The sequence below is a fragment of the Podarcis tiliguerta genome (genome assembly GCF_965153285.1).
Source record: "Podarcis tiliguerta genome assembly, chromosome: 11".
In the NCBI taxonomy this organism is placed as follows: Eukaryota; Metazoa; Chordata; class Lepidosauria; order Squamata; family Lacertidae; genus Podarcis; species Podarcis tiliguerta.
Genome location: NC_139544.1, coordinates 3364526 through 3385421, shown reverse-complemented (window position 1 = coordinate 3385421; position 20896 = coordinate 3364526). Strand labels below are relative to the sequence as shown.

The 20896-nt window shown below is 41.4% G+C and overlaps 1 protein-coding gene across 1 annotated transcript in view; it reads right to left on the bottom strand.

Moving 5' to 3' along the window:
• Positions 1 to 20896, bottom strand: part of LOC310660290 (proprotein convertase subtilisin/kexin type 5-like) — a gene marked incomplete at its 5' end in the record, with an annotated part of 48912 nt that overhangs the window by 26098 nt on the left and 1918 nt on the right. Inside the window, 5 exons of the mRNA XM_083404614.1 lie at positions 6418 to 6486; positions 10809 to 11012; positions 14781 to 14917; positions 19809 to 19905; positions 19989 to 20051. Coding sequence (XP_083260740.1) covers positions 6418 to 6486; positions 10809 to 11012; positions 14781 to 14917; positions 19809 to 19905; positions 19989 to 20051 — 570 coding nt within the window. The remainder of the gene's footprint in view (positions 1 to 6417; positions 6487 to 10808; positions 11013 to 14780; positions 14918 to 19808; positions 19906 to 19988; positions 20052 to 20896) is intronic.

The window sequence follows — 20896 nt, the reverse complement described above, 5'->3', positions numbered from 1 at the left end:
TCTGTCTTGCTAGGTATTGTAGCTATTCATCATCAGGCATGATTTTGAGATACAGTGTCTTTTTGTGGGGGAGGGGGGCTTTCTTTCCAACAGAAACCAAAATACTTTCTCCTAGTGAAAAATGTAACTGCCATAGTTCCAGCCATCAACTCATAAATGTGACAGTTGTGTCCTTTAGAAGCATCATTAGCTTCTTTCAATATTCCAAAGTCATCCTTGTCTTGCTCTTTCTTTCCTATCTCTGTATAGGATGCATACGAAATGGAATCTGCAGAACCCTTTTCAAGTTATTACATCTCGCTTGCAAATATGCCTGCACTAAATACAATTTAAATTTAAAAGATGGTTTTAAGGAAAGGTTTTATTTGTGCCTGCATGAGCTTCTCAGAAAGGCAGAGAGGAGAGATTGGGAAGTTTCTCAACTGGATACTCAGCATGCCATCTAAAGACAACGATAGGTTAAAAAGGACACAGTGAGAAGATCAGTCACCACATGCTAAAACAAGTGCTATAAAATGTTGATGCTCTTTTACCGCAGGAAGGCCCTAGAGTGGGAGAATGCTAACAAGGTGATCCAGATAAATGGTTTGAAGCAAGGAGTATTGAGTGCACCTAGGAATTCTGCCATGCTACTAGTAGTATGAATATAAATTTAGAACTGCAGGGTGCCTTCATGATAGCCACAGCCATACTTCCTCCCAGTCACACCCCTTCTTTAAGATTATATAAGAATATAATTGTAGGCAATAATAATAATTAGGGATGCACTTAAATGATCAATGGAGGTCTCCATGTGTTGCCTTTCAGCTAGCTAGATCTACCATCTTCTATCATGGGCAAATGATTTGGAGTATGGCAATACTCAGAGTTATTTAAGTTGTGTTTACTTGTAGTTCCAATGCAAGAGTTGTTGAGCTTTTCTTTTGGCAAAGTTGTTGAAGGGTTAGGGTTAGGATTTTTGGAAAATCTCAAAAGTTTTTAACCTATTTTTTCAAAAAATTCTGCCCAGACACCATTTTTGACAGGCAAATCCCAGCTATGTCCTACCCTTAAAGGTTAGCTTTAGAGCAAACAGAACAGCTACTCCTCACTGTTCTTCCGATGTGCTTTCTCAAGAGTGACCCTAGGAGCCAATCACCAGTGACTGACTCACCTCTTTTCACTCAGATTGGCTCCCATCAGCACAAAGAGTGAGAAGACTTCTCAGTGGCTAAAAAGCTTCCCTTTCATGTTGATTGGGTGGCCCTAGGACCCTGGAGACAGGGATCTGCTGCAAAAATAGCAACAGGTCTTCAATGCCCCATAATCTTGGACCCCTACACTTTGGATTCTCCCACAAGTCCTACAACTGTCCCAAGCCCTCATCAAACAGCATATCTACATGCAGAGATTGGGCGGAAGAGTGGGTTTCTGTGTTTTTTTACATAGTTTTACACTCATTGCCCCTCTTCTATTCCACATATTCATCTGAAGGTGGGAACAGGAAAGCTTCATATGTACAACTCTCCGGAAAAAGCCTCACAGAAGGATATTCAGAGGTTCAGGTTGTAGGCAACCCCCTTCCCTGACACCACATTTTCACTGACTGTGGAAATAATCTCTGAGAAAAGAAACAAACCTGTTTCTGCCCAGAGTGCAGGCTGCCTCAGACCCTGTTACAGTGCAAAAACTGTATCTGCATTTTGCAAGTACCGGCAGATTAGCAAACAAATGGTTGAGTAAGAGCACAGGAAGTTGGCAGGGGGTTGGACTAGATGACTCTTGGGGTCCCGTTCAACTTTTCTGTTCCATAACTAAGGCATCACAGCTTCATCCTGTTGGCCTTTATCCTGGGGTGGGTTCTCCCAGATACCAAAATATCGGCTTTCAGGAGTTTGCAACCCTGCTTGAAGATGTCTAAGCTTATCTACATTTGGAACTGTGTGATACTAATTGGGGTTTTTTAAAAACAAAACCAAACAAACTCTGCTTGTAACTCCAGCAGTTTGAAAATGTGTTTTCTCTGGGTCGCCCTGCTCCCATTCATTCCCAAGGTCATAGATCCTCCCAACATATTCCTGCCAGGCTTTGTGAGCACAAAAGTAATAAAACTAGCAAAATGAAACGTCTTTGAACTTCTAATTATGTACTGTATAGCACAGCAAACCACGAGAGTAATATAAGGGACCAAACAACTACATCTTTCCAACTCTCCATCTGAGTTGGTCAATGTAGTCTGTCCATCTCTTCAGATGGTATTTGGATGGTGACTGCCAATATCAGCACAAAACATCAAGCATAAAATGAACATTTATTTTAACTCATGGTTTATTTTTGGCATTAATAAGCTTAAACATCACAGGAAAATTTGACCTATAATGGAATTTTAAAGTTTTTTTTTAAAAAAACAACAGTATTATAGTATACTTCAGAGTTTTCAAAGTTATAGGAAAAACAATAACTAAAGGATAAATTAGACATGACATGGAATATCCATGATCAGATATCCTGATGTCTTTGATTAAAAGCAGCTGCACTGAGGTGAGATTTGGACTGAGCTTGTGGTACTTGGTTAGGGGTTCCCTCCCCATGTCATGACAATTTGGCCCTAAGTAAAAATATAAGCAGGCTCAGATTCCTGTTCTAATTTTCACCCAGCAGTTGGAAGGCAAAGAATAAAGAGATGGCATAAGCAGGTTTCCTCCATTACAGCCCAACAACATATAGCTTCTCCTGCTGCTGTCGTATGAAGGTTGACATACTGTGGTCCGGGAGCAATTTTTATTAGACTGTAACATACCCATAACGAAATCCCATTTCACTCTTTAGAAGCCTCTGGAATCAGAGGTATCCTATATATCAGAGGTTCTAAAACCTTTTACCCCCCAGGGCTCACATAATGACAACTGAGAATTACTGAGGTCTACCACTCACAAAAAACGATAGTGCAGGAGCAAAAACAGTCACAAAATGGTGGCAGAGAGAGGCAGCGTTTGGCATAATAGCAGCTAGTAACTATTGACATATTTTTTTACTGATCTCCAATCCATCTTTAGAAATTGATAATTTCTTTGCCACAGTATTGCCACTGTGGCAAGGAGTTCCATAGCTCAGCTTTCATCAAGCTATGGGCATACATTTGCTCTGGAAGTATCATCACTCAGCCATAACCAGTTAAGTCAGAATTTGATGAACCACAGGCTTTACGCAGAGAATGTTTTTTCTTTTATATTTTTCCCTTTCCTACCTGCCCCCATGCCCCTCAATGTATTTTTACCCACCTCTACTAATTTCTACTCACATTCTGTTGCACACTTAACTAATCCCTTTATCCGTGTGTAAAAAAAAAGGTAAAGAGACCCCTGACCATTAGGTCCAGCCGTGGCTGACTCTGGGGTTGCGGCGCTCATCTCGCTTTATTGGCCGAGGGAGCCGGCGTACAGCTTCCAGGTCATGTGGCCAGCATGACCAAACCGCTTCTGGTGAACCAGAGCAGCGCACGGAAACGCTATTTACCTTCCCATCGGAGCGGTACCTATTTATCTACTTGCACTTTGATGTGCTTTCGAACTGCTAGGTTGGCAGGAGCAGGGACTGAGCAATGGGAGCTCACCCCGTCGTGGGGATTCGAACCGCCAATCTTCTGATCAGCAAGTTCTAGGCTCTGTGGTTTAACCCACAGCGCCACCCGTGTCCCATTCATCCGTGTGTGCCCCCCCCCAAATCAGTTTCTTTCATCCCTTCTCCCTGATCCCTTTATATTAAACTCTTATACCCTTTCTTTCTTTTCCCAGTTTACATATAATAAGATGTAAATAATAGTGAGCACTGAGATGCCACCTGAGGGTGGCCCAAGGCCCACTGAAGGGTCCCAGTCCACTCCTTGAGAAAACTGTGCTATGCATCAGTAGCATCACCTGTAGCAGCCCACCACAGTTTCAGATTTCAAGGATTTCCTATAGGCTCCTGACCCAGAAATACACTGAGTTTGGGAACTAAACAGAGCTCATAGAGGAACAGAGTTGCCTAAGAGACAATAATCCTACCAAATGATTTATCACCTAAAGGGGGAATGTTCCAGAAGTGGGGAAGGTGAGTTAGTAGTTCCCTGAACTATCAGACTCTAGACAAGTTCACACAAGCACAAAAACCTTTTCACTTTTGTGTCACCTGCTTTGATTTGTTAGCATAAACTGACTACCAACTAAGGTGATGTTCAACTGAGGTGATGTTCAATGATAATAAGTCTATGGGGTCTGATTTGTGATCACTGCCCAGAAACAGCTGATACTGCAGTCACCAAGCAGAAGGCATGTGTGTATGAACCAGCCTTCACCGTGTGATGAAACAGCAGTTTGGGGGCCAATGCAAACAGTGGTCATTTTGGGAAATGATTCTATAGCTGTCCACACATTTTGTGCAAAATTACTGGTCAGAAATGAAAGAGCTACTAGACCCCAGAAACTCAGAGACTCTCTTCCATCACCCCGTCAAGATTGCTGCCACAAGCAGACCTTCAACTCACACATCAGCTGGGGAAAGGAATGACGGTGGTTTAAGGAGGAAGTGAAGATATTGTTTATCAAGGCTGTTATTTGCCAAGGCTGTGCTGTGTTTCCCAACCAATGGCCATATGGCCCCCTAGGGGCCCCAGGATATTCCAAGGGGGCCACAGGTGAAAACCACATAAATGGGGGGCCACGGCAGGAGACTCAGAGGCTATAAAGGGAAGCAAGAAGTGAAGGGGGGGATCATTTTTTTCTAAAAATCCTGATTGGCTGACTATCTGCTTAGCCAATCACAAGCAGGTAAGGGGGCAGCCCACCAGGGCCTAGTGCTCTTTTTTGCCACGTACATTTTCTTGGAACAGTCCCGGTTTGTTTCTAGGGGAGTAGAGGGCTATTGCTGAGGCTCCCGCTTTGATCCAGAACCCCCATGTCCGGCACATGTGGGGGTGGGGTGGCAGTGGGTAAGGCTGGGTGAGCCAGAGCTGCTAGTTGCCAGTGCTGGACCTGGTGGCAGCCTGGGCCTGACTCTGAAATCTGAAATCCACCCAGCACCTAGCCAAGCAGGGTCATCTGGTGCTGGTGCTGACGTGCATCTAGTAAATAACTGTCTACTCAGAAGAAAGCCGCAGTGAGTTCAGTGGGCCTTACTCCCAGGTAAGGGTGTGTGGGAATATAGTGTTTTATCTAGGCAGCCAGGGCTCCTCCAAATGACAAGATCTTTTTGCACCAGGTCAGTGAGGACCACTTGCTTTCAAAAATTCTCCCATATATACTGAACTCCCTGTGTGCGTTTTGGACTATATGTGTAGGTTTTCCCCCTGTGTCAAATAACTGGGGTCAAATAAGTGTTGTTTACTTTTTATGATACATGGAAGATGGATCTCCCTCAGGAGGTTCTGGACTCTCCTTCCTTGGAGGTGTCTAAGCAGAGCTTGGATGGTCGTCTGTCATGGATGCTTTAGCTGAGTTTCCTACATTGCAGGGATTGCACTAGAAAGATGGCCCCCGGGGTCCTTCCAGCTCCATGATTCTGTGCTTTTCTGCTTCAACAATATTTCATTATGTTCCTATCAGTTTATGTAATTGTATTTTGTATAAATTATAAAAATTATAAATAAACCATGTTCTATTTACAAACAAAGCATTTAAATAGCTACCTTTCTACCACTAGGACAGAAAGGGGCATGGGCGTAGCCAAGATTTTTGTTTTGTTGGGGGGGGGGGCAGAACCTCAGATTAGTATTGATTTGTATTTATTTGGCGGGGGGGGGGAGCTGCTCCCTGCCCCTGCTTGGTTATGTCCATGGGGGGCCACAGGAAGAAAACGAGGTCAGAAGGAGGCCATAGTCAGAAAAAGGTTGGGAAACCCTGGTGTACTGTACTGACTGAGAAGGCCCTGAGGACTGTATTAACCAAACAAATATATGTTATAGTTTTACTATTTGTTTGGCATTATTTGTTACTTTTGGATATTAAAAATTGTTAGATATATCACTTTACTACAGAACATGACCATGCTCCATTTTTTTTTTAATGTATGCACGAGTTGCTAACACCTTTGGCCTGTGGAAATATTTTGAGAAAGTTCTGTGGGTGCAAGTCACTAACTGTCTGTTGTGGGAGTGCGGCATAATGCAACATGGCTGTTATGGGGCAAGATGACTGCTGTGGTGACAGCAGTTGGTTACAGGGATAGTAGCTCCCATTGTGCCCGCATCCAGCTCAACTCCAGGCCCTGTTATCTATATGAAGCTAAATTATCCTGGTACATGCATGAAACAAATTAGCTTTTGTAAGCTGCCTGGGGAGGGCTTTGCCCTGAAGGGTGGCATATAAGAATAAAAACAAACAAACAAATATACAAGTACATATTAAAGAAATAACTGAAAGTACAGCAGTAGAAACTTAAAGATTAAAAAATAAAACATACCCAGGCTGCAGGAGAGGCATCCATCTGCACAAGGAACGCAGTCTTCCGAGTCAAGTTCCTCTGCTTCACCTGCACATTGGGCAGTCCATGAAACAGTCAACATACACGGATTTCACTTCATGGGAGTCCAAACATCATTTCTCTGAGACTAACAGAAGCTTCTAACATTGGTCTGTCAGCAGCACTCCCCCCAAATATTCCATTGTCTGCTAATATCAATATTAAGGAGATGGCAGGTGACCATCAGGCACAAAGGTCTCAATAAATGTATGCCTGGGGTCTGTGCACCATAAATATTTATCAGAATAAATTGCCTGGAAATGTTCTCATGTCCACTTTTTAAACTTGTGACAGGGGACTTTGGTGGCCAATAATGGCTTAAACATTGAGAACCACTGGCCTACCTCACAGGGTGGGACACTTCTCTTTATGTGTTAAACGACATGTGTGAGAGTTCTCCACATGGAGGAGCTCCATAGGCAGAAGAGACATCCCCTCCATCACACTGCTTTGAGTGTGAAGCCTTTTGTGTTAGAGCTCTTCTGGGCTGCGTGTGCAGAGGGGAGTTGTGTACTATCAGGGTCGGGCCCTGCTTGCCCTTCTGCTCAGGCTGTGCTGATTAGTTCCAACAAACTTTACCTGGGATACCACTGGGAAATAATTTTGCATCAACCTCTTTCAGTATAATCTAGGGCTGGGTCACTCGGGAGTCTTACACCCGAGTAAAGTGTACCTGTTTTACTTCCAATCATGGGCATAGCTAGGCTTTTTGTTAGGTGGGCAAAACCTCAGTTAGTTAAGTATTTATATTGATTTAGGGGAGGCAGTTGCTGCCTGCCCTCGCCTTGGCCTTGTGCATGCCTCCTATGCTAGAGTCCTAATGGTGAAGCTTGTTTAGTTTTATTGTGAAAACAAAGCTTTTACATGTTGACAGTGCACTGTTGCAACTACCCTACTAACATTTTATTTTATTTCATCTTTGTGCCAGATGCAGTGTAGAGAACAGATGTGTCAAGCTGTCTGGACAGAGGGCATATTATTAGACAGGCAAGTTTCTAATCCCAGAACAAAATGGTTTTCATAGCAAAAAAGCTTATGTACATTTCAAGTTCATCAAACCTGAAATAAAAACAAAACTCTGCTCATGTCCTTCAGTATACGATGGCATGCAAGAGTATTTAGAGTAAATTTGATTATCATTTTGCACAAACCAAAAGGATTTTATTTGTATTTTCAGCACCAAGCGACAGTAACCGACGTTGTTGCTGTTTAGGGAAATGAGCAAGGCACTAATGTAATGGTTTTGCTCTTCGCCAGAGGTCAGATTGTTTTAACAATATATGGTGGATGTGAAGTGCAAATGCAGGCAAGCTCCAGGCTTTGGGGAGATGACTTCCAGTCAGAGGTCCTGTACAAGCATGGCAATGTTGAACATAAATGCGTATAGCTTATAAACATTGATGAGTTTGCTGTTATGGGTCAAGTCAGTCTCTATTTTAAATTCAGACCCAATTTAACTGCAACCCCAATGAACAATTTACATGTCTCTCCAGAAGTCAGTCTGTGGGCTGCAGTGGAGCTAAGTCTGAGGCCAGCCTTAGAAGGGTCACCCAACAAGGTCAACTATTTCCCTCCCTGAAGAGAGGGTTAAGACTTTGTGCGTTTAATGTATTGACCTCTTTGGCTTTTTGTCTATTGATTTTAAATAAACATATCCACAGAGATCAGAGAGCTGAAATGCTTTCAGAATATCTGTGTATTTGAAAAACTGGAGATTGGATAAAGAAATTCACTCTGCATCATTGCATCTTCATCAGAGACATTTTCATCAGAGCAAGACAATCATTTTTGTAAATTGTTGTTAAAGCGTCCCAAAGAGGTCAGCTTGTGCTACTGTAGGGGGACCTAATACTGGCATGAGATTCTTCTCCGCCATCCAGCAAGGCAGCTCCATGTTTGCCACTGCGCAGTGGCTACCTTAGGGCAGGTGTTCTGGGAGAAAAACTCTGGCAATCAGGAACCAGCTTATGGGCACCACATGGCCTATATTTGCATCCCCTCCAACATTCCTCCAATGAAAATAGGGACATCCCTTTCCATAATGATAATTCTACTATTTAAACCTCACACATCTTACTGGGCTGCTCCAGCCACTCTGGGCAGCTTCCAACATATATAAAACATAATAAAACGTTAAACATTAAAAAAGCTTCCCTATACACGATAGCCTGGGAATTGTCCTGCGTGTCTTCCACCATTAGGTGGAGTGAAAGTGAGAAATGATCACTCTCAAATCTGGGTATGACCTCCATACAGTGGCGGAGCTTCATGCTCTGGCACCGGGGGGCGGAGAGCAGGCGGGGGCGGGGCTGGTGCAAGTCCCAGGGTGGCGCACCACCCGCAGGGATGTGGCACATGTCCTGTGGGGGCGTGGTGCCCAGCGTGGGCGGGGGGGGCAGCCGCGATGGCACCCCACCGGGATCGCGCTGCCGGGGGCGGTGCGCTCCCCCAGCACTCCTCTTCCTCCGCCAGTGCCTCCATATTCTTTATGTGTAGGAGAAGCTCCTCAGAGACAATGATGTACTCAATGGGACTCATCCTGATTCCAGACAAGAAGGTGAACTCAGCTGGATGGTCCTTTCCAAGGGTACCATTTAGAATGTAGAGTCTTAGTTTGAAAGACATTTGTGCCAGGCAGAGACCCGCAAAGTTTGACATTTAGTCTTTTGAGGCTTGAGTTGTAAGTGGGCCTTCAACCTCCTTTGGGGCATGGCCAAACTGTATGTATAAAGTTTGGTCATTTGGCCCTAGTCTGGCATTTAGGTCCCCTCCCAGTACAACCATTGCGTTCATATTTTGCAGTGTAAGGTCTGCAGCATATCCTTCTAGCTCACCCTACTGGGCTCTGATCTCTGATTTCTAATGCACTGGGAGCATGTAGGCATTTCTAATTAACAGAGCCTTCTCGTTAAGGTGGGGCAGCCAAGGTGTATGTCTTCAGTGAAGGGTGTGGAGTAGATGTTGCTAGAAATAAGGATCCCCAGCCTTTTGCTCTGCCATGCCTCTTCCCTGGTTCAGCTCCCAATGTAAAGGAGAGGTACCCATTTAATGATATGTCATCCCTGGTCCAGGTTTCCTGTACCAGTAAGATGTGATGTTGTGATAGAAAGTCAGTGAAACAGGCGTTCCTGGTAGATGGAGCCCATCCAGCCACATTTCTGGTTAAGAGGGTAACCTTATGCTGGCCTGTTGGCTGTCAATCCCTCTTTCCCTCACGAGGTGGTTGGGGCTGCTAATTCCACCCATGCCTTCGGAAGTATTAAAGAGGCATGCGCTGCAATGTGGGGGTCATTGGCCAGCAAGGAGCCAGCTTCATAAGCAGGGACATCATTTGTCCTGTTCTGTCAGAGATGTGCCTCAGTAAGTTCCTGAGTCTTGGAGATCCTTATGTAGCCTGGGGACTGTGGTGTGGCTTCAGCTGTCTGTCAGCAGCATGATATTTCTTGGTTTCCTTAAAGGTTATTAGCTTAGAGGTAGCGGGGTTGCCAAGCTGCTGCTCCTCTTCTTCGGTGTTGCTTGAGAGAATATCTGGCTGATGCATGCGTAGCCTTCTTTGTGGTGAGGAGAAGTTGGATATATTTAATTGGTGTGTTTCCAACTCCTGTGTCCTTGCATCTGGAGTTGAGATTACAGGCTTAATGTTTGCTAATCTCCTCTTCAGATCAGAGAGTTCCAAGGATTTATCATCCTTCTTGGTGCTGTTTTTATTACTATTTGTTTTGGTTTTGGTTTCCTCCACAGGGTATGTTACTCTACTGATGATCAGCTCTCTCTTTCTTCCCTGTATTCTTTTCAATGCTTGTTAAAAACATTTTTGTTTAGACAAGCCTATTCAGATGTTTAGAAAGTTGATGTGAGTCTTAATTTGTTCTCGTCTGCTGCTATTTTAACTTTTAAAATGTCTTAAATTGTTGTTATTTTTTCTTAGTGATAATTTTATTGTTTTATCATTTTTGTAAACCGCTTTGAAGGTTTTTTTTAAAAAAAACAATCAAGCAGTGTATAAATCTTATTAAAAAATTAAGCTATAATTACTATTACTGGTGTGTGTAGGTGGGAGGATATTGGCAACCAGCTGTTTGGCTGGTGCCAGTGTGCCTTGATGTGGAACTGTCTCCCTTGGGAGGTGGTGGACTCTCCTTCCTTGGAGGTTTTTAAGCAGAGGTTGGATGTCCATCGGTCATGGATGCTTTTGCTGAGATTCCTGCATTGTAGGGGGTTGGACTAGATGACCCTGAAGGTCTCTTCCAGCTCTACAATTATGGAATTAAGGAGGACATACTGAATGTTTGGCCTTAAGTGTGTTAATGTGCTGTTGTCAGAAGTTTTACCTTTTCTACATTTGTGCTTCTGGCAGCTATTATCAGCCAGGTAGTATCCATCAAAGCATCTTTCGCACATGGTTTGATCAGGGCACACTTCACAGTGCTCAGAGCACGGCAGGCAGCTGTTCTCTTCCTCTGAAGAATAGTGGCCCAGAGGGCAACTTTCTCTGCATTCTCCCAGGTACAGGAAGCGTGTGTTGCCTTTCCTATCTGTAAGGCAGAAAGCAAGACAAAGCAGAACAAAAAACACTAGGAGAATTGTTCATCAAAAACAAACAAATCAACCCCAAACCTTCCTGTTTGCATTAAAAGATCATTTTGATCTGGGGAACTGATTAGTGGGAGCATTTGTGGCTGAGCCACCAAAACAGTTAATTGAGATTTGGAGTTGCTGCTGCCCCTTCTCTTACATTTACCTGTCTGCTTAGAAATGGAAAGGTTTCCCATTAACAATAACTGAACCTTTTTCTTTCAGAAACTCATTCGGAAGCCCATTATTTTCTCTGAAAGCCTGAAGTGCTTAATTAAATTAATGCAGGGAAATCTTCAGGAAAAGCAATGACTGGAAAAGAAAGTTTCCCTGAAGTTGCTCACACAGTAACCCAGGATACAAGCCCCATTGACACTCAGAAGTATTCTGGGGGTGCATTCATACTGCCATGTAAAGCATTGCTTGTTTCCCATGTGCTGTCTGGCTTGTTCAAACCTCTTGTCAAACTAGCTGGATTTATGACAATGAGAACTGGCCTGTTAATTTTGTTGAAAATAAATACCTAGATGTATCAACAAATGTTTAGAATTGCATCTACCTCTGCATGCTTGTCTTCTAGATAAAGTCACACGCAGTGGTGGGAGGATGTTTCACTGTTTTAGTTATTCATGTGTTATTTATTCAGCTGTTTATTATAAAAAATTAGATGCTTTATCCCTACCCCTAAAAGATTTAATGAACAACATCCTTAAATCTGGGAAGCTACCGGACTCTTGGAAGGAGAGCTCTATCTCGGTCATCCATAAACAAGGAACAGAACTATCAAATATCACTAACTATAGACCTATCGCTTTGCTAAACAACGACCATAAGATGTATGCTGATATCATCGCTAACAGATTAAATATATTGTTGAAGGAGACAATTCATAAAGCTCAAACAGGTTTTCTCCCTGGAAGATATATGCAATCCAATATAAGAACACTAATAAATGTATTAGAATACTTAGATCATAAAATCGATAAACCAGTGGCCATCATGTTTGTTGATGCTGAGAAGGCTTTCGATAATGTGTCTTGGAAGTTTATGAAAGAATTGATAGAAGGAATGGGATTCGGCGAAAATTTTAGTAGAGGAATAAAGGCAATCTATTCTGATCAAAACTAATCATCAATGGTAATATCTCAGAGGAATGCAAAATTAATAAAGGAACTAGGCAAGTATGCCCCTTATCACCCCTAATTTTCATCTTAGTAATGGAAGTATTAAATAACCAAATTAGGGAAGATGATTGTGTTAAAGGTATCACCTTGGGCAACAACACGTATAAGATTAAAGCATTTGCAGACGATGTGCTTGTCATAACTGAAAATCCCAAATAAAGTTTGATAAGATTAATAGAATTGTTTAATAACTTTGGAGAAGTGGCAGGCTTTAAGTTGAACACTAATAAGACTAGGTTAATACTTAAAAATGTACCTACGACTGAAAAGAAAGACATAGAAGAAGCTACGGGACTGAAGATTTTCTGGAAAGCAAAATATTTGGGCATCTGGATTACTCCCAAAAATCTAAATTTGTTTCAGGATAACTATATAAAAACTTGACAAGAAATTTAAAAAAAACCCTTGAAACCTGGACTAAATTGAAGTTGTCAATCCTTGGTAGGATTTCGATCATAAAGATGAATGTTCTCCCTAGGCTGATTTTCTTATTTCAGATGATCCCAATTCTGAGTGAGGTAGGCTGCCTCAAAAAATGGCAACAAGAAATATCTAAATTTATGTGGGAGGGCAGGAGACTCAGGATTAAACATCAAATTTTAATAGGTATAAAGGATAGAGGTGGTTTTGCCCTGCCTGATTTGAAATTGTATTATGAGACAGCCTGCCTCACATGGATGAAGGAATGGTGCAATTTGAAAGATATGGATAGGTTGGACTTGGAGGGACATAATAACCGTTGGGGTTGGCATGCTTATTTAATATATGGAAAGGCAAAAATACACAGAGATTTCTCAAATTATATCATAAGGAGCTCACTTCTTAAAGTTTGGGAGAAATATAAAGATCGGTTGGAGTAAAGGCCAGAGTGGTAAAGAGAAAAAAAAACATGTTGGAAAATTGGCCTACCTAGAAAACACTTTTAAAAGAAGAAGAGAACCAATTGAAACTTAAGAGCTTTGAGGAATTAAGAGATGTCATTACAGATTGGTTTCAATATTATCAAATATTTGAAAGATTTAAAGTAGATAAACAAAAAGGGTTCGCCAAGGAAACCTTGAGATTTGAATCCGCCGTAATAAATTCAAGAAGTAAAACCCTCTCTAAAACTTATCGCCTCCTCCTAGACTGGGAAGTCAAGGAGGAGGAAGTTACATCAGCCATGATAAAGTGGCCTCAAGCCTGGGTATGCTGTAGCAATGTCCCAATGGGAAAACCTGTGGAAGAATAGTTGGAAATTTACAACGTGCTATGCCATACAGGAAAACTTGTTAAAAATGCAACACCGGTGGTATTTAACTCCATGGAAATTAGCCAAAACGTACAAAGGAGCCAAAAGCAATGGTTGGAGATGTGGAGACCAAAAAGGCTCACTGTACCATATATGGTGGCAATGTAGCAAAATAAAGAAATTTTGGGAGGAAATCCACTTCGAACTAGAAAAAATGTTAAGAATCTCATTTATTAGGAAACCAGTGGCATATCAGGCACTACTGATTCAGATATTCCTAAAAAAATTAAAGATATATGTATTTTTATATGCAAGAGTGGCAGCGAGAGTTCTTATAGCTACAAGGAGGAAAAGCGACATAATTCCTTCTAGACAAGAGTGGATACAAAAATTGACTGAATATGCTGAAATAGATAGTGTATCTGAAAAAATAAACAATAAATCGAGAATTGAATTTGTATCAAAATGGGAGGCTTTCAGAACATATCTTAAACAAAATTATACCATGTTAAAATCCGTAGCAGCTTTTGAGTGATCCCAGCAGTTTTTATTAATTGCTTATATAAATATAAACATTTATAAATTGTGAAAATATTAATATAAAAATAGTATTTTGATATGGCAGTAAATTTATGTAAAAAGAATATATATGAAAAAAATCACATTTGCAAATAGAATGTCCCTATTTTCTAGGGAATGTTGGAGAGTATATTAAATTTATATACAGAGATGCAAATGTATATTATTTAAATAGACATGCAACGCACCAGAGTGGGGAGCAGCCTATGTCGCCTGTCAAGAACCTCTAAATGGAAAGTTCCAAGGCCCCTGCTGTCCCTTCTTAAAATGGTTATTTATCTTTAATGAGCCTTGGACCAGGCAGCCCTTCAAACAGAGGATGCCTTCAGACAGAGGACTGGCGTCTGTAAAGTGTGGCACACGGCCACCCTATCCCTCTGTCTAGGCTGCCACTGCTCAACAGGAGGGAAACAGCATCTCCTTGAGTCCTGGCAGCAAAAATCCTTCACTTCCACGTTTGATACTGTCAGGACTCTGGAAGACTGGGAACCCATTAGCTAATAAATATATTTGGTGGGTATCCAGTATAAATAACTGGAATTCAGTTTTGGTCTGGGATTGGAATGGAGTGGGACCAAGAAAATCCCAGTTGTACAAAAATATGCTGGCATACTAAATATATAAAATACTGCTTTTTAAAATAACAACGTCATATAATCAACTGTACTATCCACTTTGGATTTTGAACTAAAATCAAGGCAAAGGAGTGAAGTGGTCAAAGAGCACATCCTTACCTTTTCCACAAGCGGAGCATTGGTTGGGTTCGCCTCCACTGCATTCCATGCAGGTCTGATGGCATGAATGACACTGACTTTCAAATTCATATTTCCCTTTAGGGCACTGAAGAACACAGCGCCCATCATTCAAAGAACTGTTACAAAAGAAAAGGGGGAAGTTTAATACTAGAATCAAAGAATAGAAGAATACTTTCCTTTTAAAAAACAAGCTCAAACAGATTCTGAGAACTGCTTCCATGTTCGGTTATATTCCTTATATTCTTTGCACTTTGTTCTCCTATCAGCGTGAAACGTATTTATGACATGTGGCAAGATAAAGAGTAAGGTCAACTAAGCTGTGAACTTTGACTTTATTTTGCCACCTGGAGCCAGATTTTCACAGACCATCCTCATTGATCTCATGTTCCTCTGTCTCCACATCTTCGTCACGGAAGTATTCCAAGATCCTACCAATTTTTTATTTTTATTTTTGGAAGAATCAATCACTTTTCATGTTCACACACACACACACACACACTGCTTTAGCTCATCTATTGCAATTTTTACTCAATTTTGTTTGTGACGTGACCTCCAGGAATCCTAGTGTGGGTTTTTTTGTGGGGTTTTTTTTGGTTTTTTTTTTAAAGAGTCAACATTTGATGCTTTTTATGAAGGATATGTTTGTTTTGGCAGATGAGTAGTTTAAGTTGCTTGAAGGATGCAAATGACTAGGTCCTGCAAATATGGGCCTCATTTCAATCTCTTTGTTTTTAATTACTGTATTTCACTCAACATTGATATGGGAAAGCTGTATTCTGGATGAGATGATGCAGTTTCACCAGTGCATGAGACAGAAATGTGGAAGTCTTCCTGCACCCTGATCTTGGCAATGAGGAGAATGTTGTACCACAGCTTTTATTCAGGGGGACTTACTACAGCCCAAAGCTGTAGTATCTCCAGGGCCTTAGAGCAGGCATGTCCAACTCCCAAGAGACTGTGATCTACTCACAGTGTAAAAAGACCAGCTGTGATCTACCCATTGTCATTGCCAGGAGTTGCAGAGCTTTTTTTAGGGGAGGGTTGACCAAAGGCAATCACTGCACTTCATTCCGTGATCTACCTGGGACACCCCCACGATCTACCTGCTGGACATGCCTGCCTTGGGGTATTCGGCCTTTGGCAGCTCTTTCCTGGCTCCTTACACTGTTTGTTTTTGTTTTATCTAGTGTTTATTTCTGGATATTATTCCTAAACAATTACTGCTTCTTAGGACCTTGTTGAAACCAGATTCTGATTCTGAGCATGGATTCAGTTGTCAGATTCCTGATTGTGTTAGGATATTTGTTGGAAACAGATGGCATAGAATACACCTGTTCTTAGGGTGCTATTTTTAAGTTTTATTATGGGAAATCAGTAGCTTATTAAAGAGGTATTGATTTTTCACAAATGTTCATTGCAATGTCTGTAAAATGATACTGGGGAAAAGTTGCCCTTTATTTGAAATAGCAGGCTAAAGTGCCTGATTGTTGTTTGTGTGCTTCTGAAGAGAAAACCATTTCAATTAGCAAACATGAGTTTTTACTTGTGAGAACCTTGATTCATAAGGAGATACCTTAGTCTGCAGTTGCTGTTAATTCTGAGTAGGGTCACACCAGTCCTTTTTTTCTAGAAGAATAAGTGCTGGTACTCACCATGAAGTTGTTACAAAAATGACACTTTCTAACAACAACAAAAGAGGTGCTGGTACTGCGTACCCTTGAGTACCCCCCTTTTTTTAAAAAAAAAACCACTGGCCATACCCACATTATCCATTCAAAGCCCTCTTAGACGACTTTACTTCCCTCAAAGAACCCTGGGAACTGTAGTTTGTTGAGAGTGCCAAGAATTGTTAGGGGATCCCTATTCCCCCCACAGAGCTTCAATTCCCAGTACCCAAAGTGAACTACTAGGTTTCTTTGAGAGAAGCCATGACTATTAAAGTGGTATAAGAGTGCTTTCAATGGATGGTGTGGAAGTGACCCGAATCTATTTGCAAGGATGCATGCTAGTTTATTATTAGACCCTTGCTCTGAATGACACTCAGTAGAGGCTTAGCTGCAAATAAATAAAACAATAAAAATAGACTGCAGTACTGACATAGCTTTAGAAACAGATAGCATAGTCTCAACTTGTGGGTAGTTACAGACGCTTATTAACCACTAGTGGGCTCAGTAGGCTGCTGAATTTGTCATCTGAATGAGATCTGGACATCAAGAAGGAAATAGTATTCCAAAGTGTTGCTGTATTATGGCCTAGATTGCCTCCATTCATTAAACATAAGATTCAGAGGAAAGTTTTGGGATGTGAGTGATGATGACCCATTTTTGAGAAATCATGAGGCACTTCAGAATGATTTTTGCCAACAAAATCTGGGGGTGTTGACCACACTGTACTGTACTGTGTGTTTGCAGCTGCTGCATTTCCCTTTAATTGGTCCTCATGAGGTTGGTCCACATGAGGTTACCCTGAAACAACGCCAGTCTTAATGCTTTCCCTTTGTAAATTTAGGTGTATTTGATTTGTGGACAATCCAAAAAATTGGGGGAAATCGGGTTCCACATCACTCTATTCACGGTCTCAGGTGATTTGTTTTCCATGTTTTGAGGTGGATGGATCAATGGTCACTTTCTGCTACTCCCCTTTCATTGCCCACTATGTCATATTCACCAACATTTCTCCAGTGAAAACAGGAATGTCCAGTTCCATAATAAGCACAATTTTATTATTTATACCCCACCCATCTGACTGGGTTTCCCCAGCCACTTCCAATATATATATAAACATAATAAAATATTAAACATTTAAAAACTTCTCTATATAGGGCTGCCTTCAGATATCTTCTAAAGGTTGTATAGTTACTTATCTCCTTGTATCGGGAGTCACATAGCCCCATAACCTCCAACATTTCTCTGATGAAAATAGGGGCATCCTAAGGAAGAGCGGAAGGACAGATTGTGAAGCTGAGGCTCCAATACTTTGGCCACCTCATGAGAAGAGAAGACTCCCTGGAAAAGACCCTGATGTTGGGAAAGATGGAGGGCACAAGGAGAAGGGGACGGCAGAGGATGAGATGGTGGGACAGTGTTCTCGAAGCTACCAACATGAGTCTGACCAAACTGCGGGAGGCAGTGGAAGACAGGAGGGCCTGGAGTGCTCTGGTCTAGGGGGTCACGAAGAGTCGGACATGACTAAATGACTAAACAACAACAACAAAGGAAGAGCGGGACATTGTGGGATCAGAACAGAAACTGGGATGGCTTCTGTGAATCTGGGACTGTCCCTGGAAAACAGGGACACTTGGAGGGTCTGCTATTTCCTCAGTGCATTCATTTCTTTTCTGACCGTGCTCATAACTATTTTCAGTATGCTCCTGAATGGAATAATTTCTCTCCTCCCCCCCACCCCAGAGATTTGCACAAATCTTAAAAAGTGCACAAGCAAACTTACAATTGCCTGACTATATGCTTCTGCCCACTTCAAGGACAGGTAATTTAAAAACAAAAGAAAAAAAAGCATTGAGGGTTGGTGCGCAGCTCTCTACATGTATTCCCAGTTGGAATATTAATAGCGTAATAAAATCAACAAATTAGAAGACAGGGGCAAACGCAGGGCATGCCTACTGTTATGAACAGGAAAGATGTAGTTGCTCCTTATATACAGATTCAAATACATGGTGGTATAGACTACTCTGATCAAATCTGAAGGGTGCGGGAAGTAGATAAACAGCCAAACAATGCTCAAATTTGGACAAACCATAAATGTAAAAATGTCTTCATTATCTTTTTTTGTCAGTGCAGATCTTTATCCTGAATTCTTCACAGCTTTTCTGATAAATTATGCTACAGAATAGATTATTCATCTTTTAACCGAAACAGGTAGGGCTTGATGCAAATAGTAATAGTAAAATAATAATATATAAAAAGGGGGATGGGTAGGATAGCAGAGCAACTGGTAATTTTCATGATACATCAAGAAGCAGGAGCTTAGTCATTCTTTTTTAAAAATAGGGAAATATCCTGACAGCCGATGCAAACTACAGAAGACACTAGTTGTGTAATGTTATCCTAAAGGTATTTTTTCACAAGATTTTTCAGTTTGGGAAGACCCACAAGACTTGTTTCATACTTTGTGGAAGCAAAAGAAAACCTCAAGGTAGGAACTCATCTCCGCTGAATGTCAGGTGGCATTATTGAAGTGTCATTCATTACTTGGTTTGGTCCAAGCTATTAAAAGGCCATAAAGCACCAGAGGACCCAGGAGATTCTGAGAGTGGAGAGGGGCAGCTGCCAATAAATTAAAAATAGCATGCTTCAAAGCATTTTTCTTCTATTAGCCTCGTGACTTATTCCTATATGCAGTACAATCATTTATGTTTCACTTTCTTTTGCTTCTCATGATTTCTTATTGCATTTTCTATAACCTTAAAAGCACTTAGAGTGCATTAGATACATCTAAAAAGTTAAAAATAAAGGAAACCCTAGTAAGAGGAGAGAGAGAGAGAGATATGTAAGAACTCAGGTGAAGTACAAAGGTAGAGTAATCTTATTTGCAAATAGCCTGTACATTGCAGAGGAAAATATTCAAAACAGTGATATGAATGGAGCGGAACTGAAACCATATCAGGCTAAATGGCTTTAGAAAGAGCTGCTAGAAATCCTTTCATAATTTTGGGGACAACCAAACACTTCATTCAATTCAACATGTCTAAATAGGTCAGTTGTGGGGATCCTATGGTCATCCCAGATTTTGTGGGCATTGTCAAGGAGGATGGGAGTCGAAGTCTAGCAACATCTGAAGGCTCCCCACTCCTGAAATAGGTATTTTGTTAGACTGTGTGGATCATTCCAGACTTGGATACGTAAAACATGTTATTGTTTCATCATTGTTTCATTGGCTTTTTCTTCAACTTACGGAGCAGCTTGGACTGTAATGCGCTAGACATGGACCATGCTGCAAGTTTCAGGCAGCTACAGACCCGCCCCCCACTAATGAAGAATAATCACGTACCTTGTACAGCCAGTGCAGTTCTCTGACGTTGGTTCTGGGCACTTAGAACAGGAATCATCACAGACCTGACAGTTACCAAGAGGGTCGATATTTTCCCCTGACAAATAAGAGCTTATTTATTACTTAATTTCTGTTATATGTTACAGACAAAGCCTTTTGCACAAGAAGGCATCATAATACCAGATGAAGAAAGCACCTTGTCAATTTTGTGGGTGTCGAAGCTCCTGTTCCTAAGCTGCAAGCCTGGAACAAAGCAAGCCACGAACAGTCCAAGCTTGTTACAGGAACAGCTCCTATATTTACCTATGAAGGAGACGATCTAACTCCTCCTTTCACATACTACTCTGGAAAGGCAGAAAGAGGTTGTGTAACTCATTCTTCTCAGCTGCTGGTAACATGTGAAAACACCCTTAGTGGGTGATCCCTGCAAACAAGTTGTTGAGATATTGCACTGGGGATGTTGGCAACAGTGTCTTTTTTAAAAAATAGCAGATTTTTCCTGGAAGTGGTAGATCCAATTTAAATTGTAGAGGTGGTGTGGGGATTTTGGCCGGCATTTTGATGCCAATAATATCTTGTGGATGATGCAAAGAACTTGCATACACAAGGAGCATTGATATCACAATAAACAACCATTTTGGAAAGCACTCGATATCTTGGAATGGACAGTGCTTAATTGTCTTTTTTAAAAGCGTGGATTGGAAAAAGAAAAGCTAACACGTAGGGCATTGCACAACCAAGACTGGTCAATCATAGATTTTGTAAAAGCAAATAAGAATTCAAAAAGGGCTGACCTACAGTTTGGAGAAACTCTTTCCATGCTTATTAATGTGAGCTGAAAAACAAAACAAAATAGGTAATATCATGTGATGTGGCAGCCACAAAATAGCTAGTAGAATGAGGGAAATACCACCAGTTTAAAGGTACTTGTATTAACATAGGTGCAGGGTGCCTTAGGGGCCACCTAAATTCTTATTTTGCAGCTCGGTCACAGAAATAATGTGTGGGAGCCCCATCCTGTGGAATGTGCTGCCAGTAGGGATTTCGGAGGTGCCTGCTGCTTTAATATTTAGAAGCCTCTGAAAACT